At 38.2% G+C, this 17,838-nt stretch overlaps 1 protein-coding gene across 1 annotated transcript in view; it reads right to left on the bottom strand.

Annotated features, from left to right (window-relative positions):
• The window catches only part of reck (reversion-inducing-cysteine-rich protein with kazal motifs), a 47,337-nt gene extending 29,930 nt beyond the window's left edge, over positions 1 to 17,407 (bottom strand). Inside the window, exons 1-2 of the mRNA XM_057323063.1 lie at positions 17,141 to 17,407; positions 2,657 to 2,718 (exon numbers count right to left, since the gene is read on the bottom strand). Of these exons, the coding sequence (XP_057179046.1) occupies positions 2,657 to 2,718; positions 17,141 to 17,210 (132 nt within the window). The 5' untranslated portion in view covers positions 17,211 to 17,407. The remainder of the gene's footprint in view (positions 1 to 2,656; positions 2,719 to 17,140) is intronic.
• Between the last annotated feature and the right edge of the window lie 431 nt (positions 17,408 to 17,838).

Below are 17,838 nucleotides of genomic sequence, written 5' to 3'. Positions count from 1 at the left end.
CATCAAAGTAAACCCAGCGACCCCGCCCACCGGAGAAAGAATGGCCTCTGCTAATAAATGAACCTTCCAGTCCATTTGGAAAAGTTTCTCTTTTTTTACTCTCCCCAACATATCTTTTTTCTGCTCTTTTTTGTTTTTGTTTTGAGGGCCAAATCAATGGCGGGTGCCAGCGAGAACTTCTAAAGAAGCGCGGCGGCCCATTCTCAAAGGGTTGAAGGCCTCGTCTCATCAAAGCATCAGCCGTCCATTAGGATGAAATGGTCTTGAGCGATTACCATCCAGCGAGGCTGTGACAGAGCCTGGTTCCCTCATCTTTCTCTTCACAGAAACCATAGTGCTGTTGCCTGGGCCTGACAAGGTGTTATTATCTCCTCCTAATCTCCCTTTATAGATCCGTCTTCTTGTGCGCTTTTAGCTTTTCTTTCTCTTTTTCTCTGTGTGTCAGTCTTCGACACCCATTCTGCCTTTAATGTCATTTTTTCTGTCTTATTGGGTTTTTGATCATCATCTGGTTTCTTTGGTCACTGGCAGGTGCAAAACTGGTCACACAAGACTGTCTGTACTTTGAATAGGATGCACCAGGACTGAGTGACCCTTGTTAACTATATGAGATAGGTCCTTTCAAAAGTGGACGTAAAAAAGATGTGAAGTGCAAAATCTTATTAAAATAAAGATGTTAACATGTTTGCTCCTACTTTATCATCTAAACTTCAAAGAAGGGAGGGATAACATCCCAGAGAGTTCTGAAAATAAGGTTTGTGTCTTGTGGTTCAGGATGCAGATTTTACATTACATCAGTCCCCAAAATGAGTTGTAGTTGACAAAAAGTTCCCAACAAAATCAAATACAAAAATGGTAACATATGTTAAAAATTTATTTTTACAAATTACAGAATGAAACAACATTAATGGTTCAAATTAATAACAAATTATATAGCAGGGCTGTACAGTGTGGCATACGTATATGTCGCACATGCTACGAAAAAATCTGTCTGTGCTAAGAATAAATTTAGGTGTAGTACGCGTGTGATACAGTTTTGCATGTGTTTTAGTCAGAGCCGCTTGTTTGTGTGAGGTGTGTTTGTCGCATTGCTTGTTTGTGTGTGATGTAAATCAATGGTGCATGGTATTCAGCAGCACTGAGTCCATATTTAGAGCCCTGTGATTTCCGCGATGTGGAAACAGGGAAGGAATAGTGGAGGCGCTATAATACGGCTTTTAAATGTCACCTGCTTGTTATGTGTGAATGCGTGAACCAGTAAATTGATAAACTATATAAATACTAAAGTATACTTATATTTAGAAAACTAATATATATATATATATTAGGGCTGTCAAACGATTAATCGCGATTAATCACATCCAGAATAAAAGTCTGTGTTTACATAATGTACTGTATGTCTGTGTACTGTGCATATTCATTTTGTATTTATAAACACATACATGTACACAAACAAGTACTTATTTAGAAAATGTTTACCTGTATTTATTTATATTTGCCAATAATTTAAATTATATGTAAATGGTGATTAATATTAATAGTTTATTTTTTCTTAAATAAATACGTATGTTTTTATTTTTACAAAATTAATATGCACAGTACACAGACATATATTATGTAAACCCAAACTTTTATTCTGGATGCGATTAATCGTGATTTACCCAATTTACCGCCCTAATTTACCCAACTGTAACATAAATGTCCTTCGTCCGTAACCTGCCTATTTATGTGATAAACTACTCATAAAAATTTTTAAGTGTATATTTTTTTCTAATATAACAGACGTTTTATACGTGTGCTACAACTGTTTGGCCTGTGCTGCAAAACTTTAAATACCTGTAGCAAGTTTCCGCTTTGCCGCTTTCTTTGGCCAAGGCCTGCCCAAGAGGCCATATGACTGACAGGTAAAGCAACCAATCACGTTTCATTTGTGCCGCATCATGTTTAGAGGTGTATAACGCAGTAACAGACCGGTGTATATTCACGAATGTGTCAAAAGTTAACAGCAACAAAATGATTATAAGTTTATGCAGTGAACCTCGCATACTTTTAAGAATGAAGCATTTAGTCAATCGTGATGAATTCTTATAGCAACCGTTGTAAACGTCTCCCAGAAATCCTGTGAAATTCAACCAATCAGATGATGACTTCGAACGTGCTGAAGTGTTTCCAGAAAAGTGTGCCTTATGCATCAGATGTTTAGCCAACGGTCCGTGGGCGTGACGTCTGAGGCTGAGACTAACGTACAGCTCACTGTACTTTATAAATGAATACTTCAATGATGTACTTCAAAGAAGACTGATATATCATGACTGTACTATAGGATCACTCTTGCAGCAATTTTTTATTAAATAAATTTAATAGATGGAGAGTTTAATGTTGCCATATAGTTTCAAATAGTAATATTTTTGTAAATAGTTTTTGTGCAATGCTGTATGTAACATGCACATCTAAAAACCCATATAATTTCATTCAGTTTAAGAGCAACTCAAAGTTTTTTAACAACTTACAGAGCTTTGACCTTCACTACTTTCAAAACTGCCTTCTCTGTTTTTTATGCTTGTTTGATATGTATTCCAAAGCATGGCTATTGCAGCTTCGACGTGTTCAGAGCCTAACTTTTTAAGCGTATTTTGCTGATGTGAATGTGTCTTACCTGTTCACATGCTCCCCAACACTGAGGAAAGTGTTCTGTAGCATGCTGGCAGCAGGAGGAGTCTAGAGAGAGAGAGAGAAAGGCAAGTTCAGTATCATTTGATCTAATGTACTCCCAACATATTTCTCTTTAAGTCCTGTCAACAGATAATGCCTGTTGCCGGCTCTTTGTATTCCACCATAAATAGTCAGTGTACTGTACAGTATCTTGAAAATGTGCAGTGAGCAATTAATCATTTTGCGATACCACTTCTTGTTGCACTATATATGGACATTACAGCCTTACTGATGTTCTGTTTTCAGAACCTGAGTAACATTTGATTTACACCAGACCTCAAAATTAGCAATTAAAGGTAATGTAAAACAGTATTTTTAATCAATCTCATACATTTGTTGAAAACCCACAATGTTTACAAAAGGACAATATTTTTGTTCTGTTTGTCCACTATATACTGTAGAACAGTAGCATTTTTTTATCCAGATGTAAAGCCAGCAATTGAGACACAGTAAAATGGGTCATGTGAGGTGGATGAGATAAGAAAATATTTTAAGTACTAATATCACATTTAAAATTTAATTCTGATATATTTTATTCATATTTAGCCAAATTTAGCTGCCCATGATTCACGTCATGTGTGCACCTTTTCATGGTTTCAGGTCTGTTCTAATGCTAAGCTACACGGTGCTGACTATCCACGTAATACACAATAATTGTCCAATTTTCCATGTTTTCTTTTACCGTAATTGCATTTGTGTAATAACTTTGGAAAAACATATTCTCATCTGTATATGCTCCTTCAGAAAAGGTCATTATTATCAAAATGAAGTACTTTCATCTCAGCCCAGACTCGGTCCTCATCCATTTGCGTCTCATCCAGACATCCTTTCATCAGTGTGATTCGATCTGTTTCTTCTGTTTTATTGAATCTTCCTCTGCGTCTCGATAAAGGAGGAAGCGATTTTTCGACGAGAAGCAGCCGTCGTGACTCAGGTGTCTGTGTGTGTGCGCTGTTAAGTGCTCTTCTTTGATGGCTGCAGTGAGTTTTGAGGAGGGGGCTCTGCTGGGACTCACAAGGGTCTTGGGTAAGAGGGTCTGGAAGGATAAGTGGTTCTGGATGAACTCTGCTTTCCGTCCCAGATTGTCTGGTTTTGAAATGACCAGACAGCCGGTAGACGTGAGACAGACCAGCGACTCTCTGTTGCTTTCATCGTTTTGATTAAGAGGACAAAATCGTTTACAGAGCTGACACCTGTGTATCTGTAACATGTTGGAGTATTCGTGTGTAAGCGTGAGAGAGAGCGTGCATTTATGTGTCTGGGGTGCACAAATAAACTGATAAATATATTTGGTCACGGTGTGAGTCACATCGCCAGCCGCAGTCATGCAGGATTGTAATTTAGTTAGAGTTGTCCAAAGGTCAACTTTAACGCAAGTTTACATGCATTTAGCACTTAAAGTGACCGTACTTATTCACAAGAACATTAAAAAAAAAAAAAATTCAGACAACTAGGCTTTTTAAAGCCTTGGTGAGGCTGAAAATGGTAGTAGGTTGGGTTGGGAGGAATATATTTCTATGAAGAAACGGGAATGAGACATTGGGTTGAATGCCTCTTTTGTGACACTGCCTTGAGTGTCTTTGTTCATTTTTGGCACCATCCACAGATATAGGGGGCAGCATTTATGTTCCCTGTTTACAAGATACTAATTCTAATACTAAGGTTTTGTGATATTTTCAGTTTGGCTTAGTTTGGATCAAGAAGCTATATACCCCCGACTTTAATATCTCAGTTGTTTCCCTTTTTTATGCAAATGTAGATTTGTGGTTTTAAATATGTAAGGAGATGGTCTCTTTTGGCCAATCAAAAATGGCAATTTATGTACTGTAAGTAGGCAGAAAAAGGTTAAAATATTTCTGGACAAGATGTACTGGTGTTTTTACCATTTTTTCAAAGCTATGACTTTGTAATCATTTGAAATGAAATGGCGTAAAGAATTTGTATAATATGTAAACGTTATGATATGCATTTGGCAATAATGGAGCATTTCATTGTATTGTATTTAAATGAAAATATGTGGTATATATGTGCAAGCATTTGTATTTTTGTGAGTGTTTTGTAAAATGATGTATAAATAAATAACAATAATAAATAATATCAATAAAATGTTTTTTTTTTTCAAATTCAGTTCGTTAACAAGCAAAGAGATCAAATGAAGAGCAAACAGAGACCGAACTGCTTGTCACATTTTTTCCTGTGTCTCATATCTTAATATACTGTATGTCCTGTGTTCCTGTACCTAAATTGATAGCACATTGCATTAGCAATGCTAAGGTAACAGGTTCCATCCTCAGGAACACATAATCATAAAAATGTATGGATCGAATGCCCTCTAGTCGTTTTGGATACAGGTGTCTACCAAATGTCTCAAACTGAGCTCAGTTTTTCAAGAAATAGAAATACTACTACAATAAAAAACTCTTCAAAGACTAAATTATATACTAACCACAGTACGTGAAATATATGTCAACAATGTCTCATTAGTGTCTATATTTATTTTTCCAAAACAATTTTCGGCAAAACATCTGAAGCAGTGTTGATACTTAAAAGAAAAATAACTTCATTCCCCTGAGCTGCAAACTTCCGAGCAACAAAATACTCCTCTGTTTATCCAGTACTTAAGAGCAACCCCTCTGTGAAGGCAACATGTGCTAGTATTTTGGGTTAACCCGCTACCGTGTCCCTGTTTTTCTCAAGAACAGTAAAAATGCCACCAACAAGCCACATCAAAGGAATTCCCCTCTTCAAAACCATCTTGCCCTCTTCCAACTCCTCTCCCTCCTCAATGCTCCTGAACATCCACTGCACTGCCTCCCACTTGCTAACATTCAAACTGGCTCCATTGAAGCTAGCAAAAGGATGCTCCTCCTCACTAGTACTCCTTCATCCAAGTGTACTTCTTATTCGATCGTTTTTAGCAAAGGGGAAAGTAAGGGATAAGGGTGAATCTAGTCATGCCCCTTGTGCGAAGAGTGTTTGTCAAAGTGCACATTTGATGTCCAGAAGAGTTGGTGTTTCTGGTATATATTATAGGACTTGAAAGGGAGGCACAATGACAGCTTCGACGAAGCTAAAACACCAACGAGAACCAGACGAGTGGGCCATGAGGTGCAAGTACACGGTGGGGGTTGCAATATATGGTCTTGAGACCCTGGACCCTCATGTGCTTCAATGGACAGCCATCAGGATTCCATTTAACCTCAAAGACTTGGTTATATCATCTGCAGGCATACACAACAGGAAGGTACAGACCCTTCACCCTGTAGGACAAGAGAGACTTTTATATAGTGACCTCAAAGAATGTGAGCCAAAATGAAAATATCGTTGCTATACTTATGAAACCTTGGATGTCCAAATTCACTGTTTTTCAGAAAATGGAAAACCAGAAGCACTTTTTAAGACGTTTTATGGTTAGATATTTGCAAAATCCAGTGACAAACATAAAGGGTGACTAAAGATAATGATTTATGGCAAAAATAAAAATGGCGAAATATGGAAATACAAGGTTTCTGAAGGACAGCAGCAGCAGTGATATATAAATATATTTATAATATATTTTAAAATACCAAGTGGCTTCAGTTTTAAAGACATATTATGGCACGCATAACATTTAAGGAAAACACAAAAAGTATTTCAACAATTGTTGGTAATTTCTTACTTCAGGTGAACAGCTATAATTGTATCTTTAGTTAGAATATAATGTATCTTATAATGTAATAAAAAGGTTCTAGTGAAGTTATTTCTGGGAAAAGGTTTAGGACTATTTGTGACTTAGTGTCCAAAATTGTCAAAATACTTTCAGATCCACTGTAGGTTCTTATTATGAATAATTTGTTTCATTTGCGACAGTTGGTAAAAGTGCCAAACAGACAATAAAAGGTAAAGATAAAATTAAGAAGATTTTATAACTATCACACATTCCTTCATTGTTCACTCAGTATAACCAGTCAGAATCTTTTCTCGTAGGCCAGAAGTGATAAAAGTAATTTTGAAACTAACGTTAGATTCAGGCTGGAGAAAAAGCAGACCCTGTCAATACATATTTTAACACAAACAGGAAGCCTAGAAATGGGGGAGGGATGTTAGCTTTTAAAGCACTGCCATTCCCATCCATCCCTACTTCAACAGGCGAAGCAGGCCACTTGCATTCCTTTATATAGACCGTCTGGTCAAAGTTCCATGCCCTTCAACAATAACAAGAGGAAAAGGGCAAACATGCTCCAGACACCAGCAGAGCTCTCAGAGGAAGGATGTGAATTCTAAATGTCTTTATTGTTATTTTTTTAAACTGAAAACATTGTTATCCAGAGACAGATGGTATATTACAGAGCTTGGTTGCAATGGTGCACCAAGCAAATGGCCATACACAAACGGGCTGACAATGACCAGTTCTTTCGGATCATTTTGTCTTATTTTTACTTCTGCACAATGCTAATTTCATAATGACAACAAAAGTTTGTTGTTGGAGTATAAAGCGTGCAAAACTCATTTAAAGGGATACTTCAGGCCTGAATAAAAATGTCCCCATGTTTTACTCACCCTCAAAGCATCCTAAGTGTATGTGAATTTCTTATTGAAGAACAATGCAGTCGGAGTTATAATACCACGTATGCTTTTACATCTGCTGCAGGCGAAAGAGAGGCTTGTTTTTCCGCTAAATGATGGTGACGAAAGCTCCCGCCCACAGGAGGCGGTGTTTCTATTGGCTGAAAACAAAAATGCTCTGTGTTAGTCACAGGAACTTACAATACGCCTGCGTCATTTGCCGGAAAAACAAGCCTCTCGTTCACCTGCAGCAGATGTTAGACGTTATCGTTAATAGCATGGTCAAAATGGATATTTATCTTAAACAAACGCATCGATTCGCTTCAGAAGACCTTTTTTAAGACCACGGAGCCATGTCGAGACGTTCTTTAATCGATGGATGCACTTTTTGGAGCTTCAAAAAATTGCCCCCAATTCACTTCCATTCTACCGCTTGGAAGTAAAAGTATACGTGGTATTACAACTCCGACCGCATTATTCTTCAAGAAGAAAGTCACATTCACTTAGGATGCCTTGAGGGTGAGTAAGACATGGGGAAATTGTGTTTCAGGCCTGAAGTATCACTTTACGGTTTAAATTTCATTTAGAGAAGGTCTAGATTAGCATAAAGGGGCAACCACCAGTCCATATCCTGGTTGAAGTGAAGGACAGCCGAGCAATTGTGGCCTCTTTGTGGCTGTCGCTCGTGTCCCTTAACAAGCTGAGATTTTAATGACACAATTGAAGGTGCAGCGGACCATTCAGTCCCGGTTACTGCTCTTGTCGCACATTCTTTGACACAATATTGTGTGTTTTTTTTATCGAAGAGAGGAACGCAAGCAAATGAAAGCTTCTATGGAAGTTTATAAAAGCCATGGTAACTACAGTAGCTGTAGCAGTGCAAGTGTGTCCTTTTTGGAAAAGCACAGTGTTTGTTGCTTATGGAGCGGAGCAGAGCAGCGCGCCGATTTCAGGGGTTTACATTATACGAGGGCAGGATCAAGTGTGCAGTGAACCGAAATATTTTTCGCTTTGAGGCCTTTAATGAACAATGACAGCTGCACATGGGCTGGTTAGGATGCATGGAGCTGAGAGGCCTATGGGCTGCTAATGAGCAGCGGACACAGAGATACAGGCGTTGAGTGGATACACAGATACACTCTGTATAGCCCACTAGTGTATTTAGAGAATGCAGCTGATTCCAGAAATGGTTAGGTGACAGGCTATTCAGCAAAGGACTAAAGCACCTTAAGTTTTTCCCTTAAGTATGACACTTAAGGGGTGATTTCCCTTTACCAAAGACAATAGGAGAATAACTTAAGTAAAACTTAAGGTATACTTAAGGACACATTTAAAGGAAAATTACACTTAAGGTGCTTTATGCAACCGGGCCCTGGAGATTAAGCTGATCTTAGACCTGTTAGATGGAAAATATAATATTTGATTAACCAACAGTGTTGTAGGGTTGGGAACTGAACTGGTTCCAGATCATACCAAAACAAAAGTATTTTTTCATAATTTTCCCCATAATGACTGATGAGATGTCTTTAATATCTCACTTATTTATCATATTAAATAGAGACCAAATATAAACTTTTGCAAGTCTCCTAAGAAAAAGACTTAGAAATCTCAAAAATGTCTCAGAAGAGATCTCAATAATGTCACAAAACTGAGATTTGACAAAGTGTGCAATCAAAGATAATAAAACAAGATGTTAATATGAATTAGATTATTTTACCTACACAACCTTAATTCATTTCACACCTCCACACTCACTTACAAAAGCTACTGTTTAATGCAGTTACTAAATTAACTGGATAACTAAATATTGGAATTAACTAACATTTAAAATGTAAGAATTACTACATAGATCAACATTAGTCTGAAATGTCAAGTATGATGACAACATAGAAAACATCTGTTGGCCTTTACTATTCCTTTATGTTTTAGCAAGATCAAAACAAAGTTAAAAAATAACAACTGGTCATCATCCAAATCTATAAGAACAAAAGACATGTTTGACGGAGAACATCTCAGAAAGCGAAGGGGGGTGGGGGTCCATCGTGCTGGCAGATGTGAGGCCCCTACAGGGGTCAGCACTGTCGGCAGGTGAGCCGAAGAGGACCACCTCAAAGGTAACACAGAAAAATGAAAAGGCCTGGACTGTGCCATGCAAAATAAAAAAATCAACACTCAAGACGAAAAACAATTAGGCTGACATGATGCAATACATCTAGTATTTTACAAACAATATTTTTTTCACTGTTATTTACAGATACAGTAAAGAAAACAATGAGGGGAGGGGGAAGACATAAACCAGACCTAAACCTGTGCTGCCAACATGAGCACCATCTTAAATTGTCAGAGAACATAAATCCTAAGTCTACATATGCAAGAAAATAAATCAAGCGATATTACTGCACTTTATGAACAACCCAGGCTTTACTACAAAGTATCATTAGAACTCCATTATGCTGTTTATTCCGATTGTAAATAAAACAAAAAGTAATTGATGAATCATTGCTGTGGCCGCCATAATGATGTCATAGAACATATAATAAATAAATAACGCAAAGGACGACCAAATCTGTATCACACTGATTGAACACATGAGCCATTACTAAGGCCCCCACCGACATGAATAGAAAGAGGTTATGGACTTCACAGTTAGAGGGGAGTCCTGGACAACCTAAAAGATAAACAATGACCTACATCAACAAAAGCAGTGAGTGATAGAGGCCAGCGTGGGGCTTGGGGTAATCCTTTCAAGCTGTAAAGAAGCATGCCCTGTCGCCCAGAGGGTGGTCTGAGAAGACACAATGGAGCAGTGGACAGTTGAAAAGACCAGGCTGACTTCGGCTACAACATACCCGGTGGGAGCCGTGTGGCGAGATACAGTTAACCAAACTGTAGACTGCCTTCCTCCAACAGAGGGGTTTTTGAAAAGTGAAAAGGCAAGACTTTTCTTGGGAATCTGCACTATTTGACTAAAATAAGCTGTCTTCCCGAGTCCCGACCAATACTTCCAATTTGGTGTGCGAGGAAATGGTTGTTTCGAGCAAGCGCTTTGAAAGGGGGAACAAGTACGTAAATAAATATCCTGTCCCATCATTGTGAAGGAATCTGTATGAATCTGTTCCACTATTAGAAACTTCCCCTTCCCAAAACAGCATGGGTGGGGATTGCTCTAAACCAGAATATAGTAGAAAAGAACATCCAAGATGTCACCCACCAATTGCAATCAACGTATAATTTAAAGGGACATTTGGTTATCGCTTCTAAGCCCTTTCCGTGACACAATCCATCGACCGAATGCGACACATGGCAGCTCAAAAGCATCCAGTGTGCCTGTCATGCCCACATGGTGGGCGGTTATCAATCAGGCCGTACTGACGCGTGCCTTCTGCAACATGAATGGGACATCTGCCACAGCAAAGCCTTTCCGTTTCCTCCCGGAGTCAGGGGTTGGCATGCGGCTACAAAGAGACACTTCCACGGTCTGACTAGCCGCGGAACATCTAAGAACTCAGCAGATGCGGTCGGAGAAAATACTGATTGCACATGAGCAATAATTATGATTAAAGAAGAGGAAATGACATCTTGCGAGACAAGATGGCCATAAAGAAGGACAGAAATATTAAAAAAGACCAATAACTAATAACTAATCTGAGGACTGGCTGTTATAAAAACACATTTGAAAATGTTTAATGAGAGGAACTTGGGAAAAAAAATACAATTCAAACTTGTAGATTCTGCACTGCGATGGTCACACTAGACTTTTCGTTCCATTGACTTCCAATGATATGCATGCTCATGAGAAGTTTTTCATTTTGGTTCAAGTGAAGATAGATACGTACATTTTCAGAAAATCCAAGATGAAGGAAACACTGATGATAGCGACAATCCAATAGACGGAGGGGTCTTTGTAGGAATTTCGCATGCGACCGCTGCATAAGGCTTTTAAATGTAGGCTTGCCGTGTTGATCTATTTACAAACTGTACTAACCTACATGTTAATGATCTGACCTGCAAATAGGGAGGTTACAAGTTCAAGTTTTTCCTAGATTCATCTCCAGACGGTGTGGCAACAGACCGCCCACAGTCCTTTCACTGACCGTCTGATGCATGTTGCAATGGCAAGCACATGTGAAAATCGCAAGTTCCAATCAGATGGCGAAGCTATGTTGCCATGTTCCAACTGAAATCTTTGAAAGATTTTATTTATAGACCGTTTCATCGGACGTGCGCGAGCATAACCCCCAGTTAACTTTTGTGTTTGGCCAGTGTCTAATAATATAACTATTTATATTTTATTTAAAAATGTTAATATGAATTTCCATTATTATTTTACTGTATAATAATTGCATTAAATAAACGATTTGTTGAATTTTGTTATATGTTCATTTTATTAAATAAACAGTTTGTTGAATGGGTCCAGTAGTTTTGGCGCATTTAAAGAAACCGTATGGTACATTTACATCTAGTGGTTGAGCTTGGTATCGCAGTCTAAATTCAAAATATTGGAGAGACAAGTTCAGCCAAGTAACGGTTCTTCTCGGTTTCTTTTGCTTGTTATCAGAAATAATCTACAGGCACTCTATTGTTTGTGAATGTGTACCGGAAGTTCAGTTGGGGTCACAAAAGTGTGCATGCGCATTAACGTTGGATTATGTTGTTAAGATGAAAAATATCTATGAGATAAGTATTTTATTTATTAGTTCTAATAACTTTTCTCTTTATACATTCTCTGCTAATTTATTCATTGTCTGCTATTGCACTATGACTGATTTTAAATCGACCCGACCCTTTAAATGGCACACTAAAACATTGCTACACTAACAGTAAATGGGTAGATGACAAACATGTGTCCTATGGTTTGTGACAGTAAACATTTTGAAAACAATATATTATTTTATATTATTATTGTTTATATTTATAACATACAATTTCAGAGATTTATCTTTTTTGCTGTCACACCAAAGGACGCATTTACGATGTTTGTCAACTAGCCTACCCAAATACTTTGCATAACATGCTTCCAGCTAATCCACTCAATCTCAAGTGGTGAAAATAAGCACTTGATGTCTTGTTTATATTTTCAAAATGTAAATTTCCAAGGCAGGATATTACATTACACGTCTTTCAAGGGAGTCCTTGAAGTAAGAAGCTGAAATTATTCATTTTCAAAATATGAACCATATGTTGTTGAGCGTGTGAATTATTCATTTCACTTCCATTGCCAAATAGTTGGTATTGGCCTCTCTTTCAATTGGCCTCATGACTTCGAGAGTAAACGCTGAGTAAACGCATGAGCAATGCAATGTGTGATTCTTTCCTTAAGACATCATTTAATTCCCACTGGACACATATTATGAGTTTATACAGAATTACGCAACCACAAACTTTGGATGATTTCATCGCATTAAACAGCGTGTAATTTATTGTTATCTTGACTCACCAAATGCTGCAATCGCATGCAAGGGTGGCATGAACATCCGTCACAGAATTTGCGCTCACTGCATTGGTTGTTATGACAAGATGGGCTACCTCACATTGAAAATTTTACAGCACTATTGCGATTGCTTTCTCCTGCCAAAGTGTCATCGCAGAGGAGGTCCGTCTGGTACAAGTGCCTAGTCGTAATGACAGGGTGTCCTTCCACTCGCTGACCACCTTTTGTTTCGAGCCAGAAGAGTCTGGTCACAGTTTGTCCTAAATCCGCCAAGTGTCAAAATACGATTCCCACTTTCCATCATATAAAATACAGACTTCGGCTTTTAGTCAAAGACAAGCAAAAGGGGTATTCACTCGTTGACAAACCCTTAAATGAAAAGCTGACGCAAACCTTGTTTGCTGGAATTTCGAGCCCACTTGTACTTCCTGCCAGTTCACTTCCTGTTGAGATTTCTACTCCAAGACCTGTTTTCTTTCACAGCGAGAGGCTAGGGGCAATCGTCTTGTCTTTGCCGTGAAGGGAGGGTGTTACAAGATATGTTTCAATAGCACTTTTGCTTCCTTGTGCCTGTTAAAGAAGACATCACCCTTGGCCCTGTCTTTAGAATGTAAGTGATTGTAGACACATACAATGTTGAATGGTGGATGATTTTTGTCTGCTTTTTTCCACGGCTCCTGCATTCCTCTGTGGCAGGCTCAGACCTTCATGGGGGAGATAGTAATATAATGCCAGGGGTTCAAAGGTCATTTCCTGTGCATTAATAATTAAGGCATTTGACATTAGCAAAGATGCATGGATTTTCCAAATGGCTCGGAATGAGATGTCTCAATATGCATTCCTCTGAGATGAAATCCCATTTTGTGGTCATTTTAAATCGACCAATAAGGATATGACAGTGTAAAACATTTAGCTCAAATGAAGACCTTAAGATATGCACACGTAATGTTGAAGATTAACAGCTTTATGGTTCACCAAAGCAGGTGGCTTCTATTGGAATGGACAACCAACTGGGTGACATGTCCGAAAATGAACATTTAAGGATATTAGTACGAAGCCTGTGCCATATAAAACGCAATATGCAAGTCAGTACTAGGACATATGACAACGATTTCCAAACTTCCAATCTGTTCTACTCACAAAACTGTGGTGAGTAATGTTAAGTGAATGTTGTAGTGTGCAACGCTCTCCGAAACTGGAGGCGGCAATCGAAATAAACAGGGAAAAAAAACTGTTAATAAGTGTTGTAATTGCAAAGCGCACAAAGAAAAACAATCCAAGCCGTCGTCCGTTATTGGCTTCACTGAACGAAGGACACATTCTTTCAAGATGCATAAAAAACTAAGAGGGGGAACATAGACTATAAATTATTTTCATATTTATATTTACATTTATTCTAATATTGCATATTGGAAACATCTAACTCCTTGGCACATAAAGTCAAAATATGATCTGTAAAATCATTATGACATGAAAGTGCCAGATGGGTTGAAATCACTGACAGGCGTATAGCATGCGTCCAGTTGTGGGACCGGTTGTACATATGTTCAGCAGATATATGTGTCTGCATTGCAATCAAAATGAAAGCATGTGGAACTTTCTCAACAGACACAACCAATAACATCTGACTCTAAAACGCAGAACTCAGCTACCCCATTGGCTCCTCAAATCCAAAAATAAGACATCAAACAGTCTTAGAAATAGAGTGAGTCCAATTCATACAGATCTAGTGTTGTGAAAAGGAACGAAATGAGTAAATGAGCCTTAATTGTTCGCATGTGTTCAGGTGAGAGGTGATGGTTGGATGGAATCGCTTCAGAAAAAAGATCAAACATTACATTACACTACAAGATCCAAAAACAAACATGGAGTCCTCAAATTCATCTGTTATGCTAAAGCTATAAACCAGGGGCGTCGCTAGACCCCTTTTACTGGGGCACGTGCCCCAGACCCCAGCATAAATCTGCCGTGCCCCAGTATGCATTTTAAGTTTAAGTTTTAACAATTTAATTTATTTGTCAGTGTAATCATTTACATTGATAATATCGGCAGAAAACGGATCTATATGCAACGTAGTAACCTAATTCACTCTTATAAAAGCGACGTAGTCGCGCACTTAAACCGGTTCCGAAAACACAAACACGTGCCGTATTTTCGCACAGAAATCTATGTCCGTGCGCGTCTGTGTGTTTCCTTGCAACAGCTGCAGCAACGCAGTGCGCACACAGGCGCGCAAGGGTGAAGACACGCGACTGCTGTAGGCTATGAAAACATGACAAAACTAAAGTAAGTTTCTAAATAATATCAATCATCTTATTTTGATCGTTAATGGCCCCTAGGAAAATGTCTCAGGAAAACCTTTGTCGAGTCTGTAAAATTGGTCTTTGTCAAGTCTTAATATTAGTTGGAGCCATAAAATGACTGGTTTCTTGAAATACTGTAATTGTAAATTCTTGAAAAGATAAAATTCTTGATTGTTATCATTGTGTAATGTAGAATGAATGCCGATGTGCAAGAAAACAAATCTCTCAGCTTTCATTATTTCCATACAGTGAATGCAAACATGTCAATAAAGTTTATGTTAAGTAAGTTGAAGATACTTCAATATTTTTAAATACATACTGTTTACATTCCTCCAGTATTGTTGCACTGTAGGAATAGTGGTTTAAGCAAGGGGAGTTTGTATAGTGCATTGTGTTGCATACTTCTTGCTCACAGCAGGTTTTTAAGAACAAAAGTGATAGAAAAAGTAATGGGGGCCTGTGCCCCAGTAGAGCTTTAGGCCTAGCAACACCCCTGCTATAAAAGCTTACAAGACAGACGACTCATAATGACTTAATAAGCTTTGTAGTGTAAAAAAACATTACAAAGATAGAACTACATTGAAGAATAAGAATGGAAATGTTCAAACTGAATATTTTAATACATTGTAGCCACAAAAAAATAAGCACTTTTGACCTGCAAATGGTTTTAGCTGTGGGTTTCATGTGCAGATTTATTCTTGCTGTAAAGAGGACATGGTTGGGATTTTAGGCGAGGGCTGCCACCTCTATTTTTCCTGCTCTTGTCCGGAGCCATACTTAAAAGGCCTAAATTGGTTGCAGATGTTTAAAAAAAAAAAAAAGAGCTTCAAATAGGTACAACATGAGATGCTGCTTGATCTGAGAGCCGTGATTACCTCAAGGCAACTTTTAGAGGTAACACAAGTTTTGAGAGCGGCTCTCACAGAGAAGAGAAAGTCAGACACTCTATGAGTAAACAAGGCTCAGAAGGTTAACACCCAATTTTTGCATGGTCACTTTATCTACCTAAAAGCAAAAGTAGCTTAATGCTTTCAATCTGTGTCAAATGCCTCACATCAGTTATTTACTGGAGATCCTGAGCGCATGTCCGCAAACACACACTTCACACATAAACTTCAAAGGACTTTGGCATCCAGATGTCAGCTTGACTTTAACACCGCAGGAACATGAAAGGAACTTGATTTATAATTTATACTAAACGTAAATACAACAGATTATAATAGGATTCGAATGCTATTTGATCGAATTATCAATTACGTTTTGCATATAACATTACTCTTTCCAGAAAAAGACTGTTAAAAGAGAGACCCATGACGATTTTCACACCACACAACAAATGGCAAGTGTAAACAAGAAGAACAAACAAATGTTTACACGTTTTAACAATATCAAACGTTGTTTTTTTTGCTATGCTAACACTTTATAGTAGCATTCATTAACAACGTTAGCAAACATAATAGCCTGTTACATAAAGAATGCAATACATTCAAATGTCTTTTTTTATTTGTATATTTTATTTACACAGGAATGTACAAAAACTACGTATTCTCAAAGCATTATAATGTTTAATGCTGGACAATAATTCCAGTTATTTTACCTTAAGTGAAAATATGTCACTATCCTGTATTATTAGGCGGGACATGGACGAGTGACGACTCAAATTCCTTTCTGTCAGTTAAAACAGAAGATATATGTTTCATAAACATGACATTTTAAACTATTATTTACCAATGAGCCTATATAGCTAATGATGGAATAATGCATTTTAGCTACTGTGGGAAGTTGTAGGCTAAGGGAATATAACGGTAACGTTAACCTACTGCACAGCCCGTTCTTATTCGCGCGAGCGTATATCTTGGACAAACCAAAGCATTTAGGTTTTAATACAACAATAGACAGATTTGATCATTTCTATGTTATGACCAATCATAACACAATACAATTCAATAAACTGCCGCTAGGCAATAGTAAAAAGAGCTGATTTGAGAATAACGGTGCAGAAGCAACAAGTCCAAACTTGCTGTTATTTTGCATCACTATTAGCTATCATCCGCAAATAGCACGATAAAAGCACTTCCTTTCACCGTATAAAACTGACAACAAACCAGCTAGAAGCGCAAAATGAGAAGTAAGAGACGACTTAACTTACCCTGAGTATATACGAAGGCGCAGAAGTTGCACGAAAGAAGCAAAATGATTATCTTGAAACACACAAACATCTTATTGAAATCCTAAAGTGCATGGTGGAGTCAAACGCAAACGAGACACGAGCTCCATGAGACCATCATCTCTCCTCACAGGAGCGCACGAGTGTTTCTGCGGCGGGTCCGCACGCACAGGCCGCACGGGAGAGACGCGGAGCTGGAGCTCTGAGCATGTGCGGCTGGCTGGATAGATGTCTGGATGGAGGAGGGCTCAGGGCTGGCTTAACGGAGCCATGAGAAATCACCTCACTTATACCGTTATGTGCTCGAGGGGTGGGGTCAGGGGCGGCCACATGAGGAAAACGGCTTGGAAAACTTTTAAAGATGATGCGTTTCTTATTTTGCGCTCATTAGAGATGATTCGATAAAGCGCGTGAGTCGTAAAGACGTTCCTTAGAAAATCTTCTAACTAGAATCTGCACTTGCCGTAGGATTTATGAAGCAGTTACCCCCAAGTTCACACAAGTGCCCTAGAAAAGTAGCCTAACCACAATATGTGACCCTCACAAAACCAGTCTTAATAATAGCACAGGAACATTTTTAGTAAAAGCCAAAAATACATTGTATGGGTCAAAAATGATCGATTATTCTAAACAAATGATATTGAGTAGGCTAAATATCACGTTCCATGAAGAGATTTAGT

The sequence above is a fragment of the Triplophysa rosa genome, linkage group LG23, assembly GCF_024868665.1.
Source record: "Triplophysa rosa linkage group LG23, Trosa_1v2, whole genome shotgun sequence".
Lineage (NCBI taxonomy): Eukaryota > Metazoa > Chordata > Actinopteri > Cypriniformes > Nemacheilidae > Triplophysa > Triplophysa rosa.
This window is presented reverse-complemented; position numbering and strand designations above follow the sequence as displayed.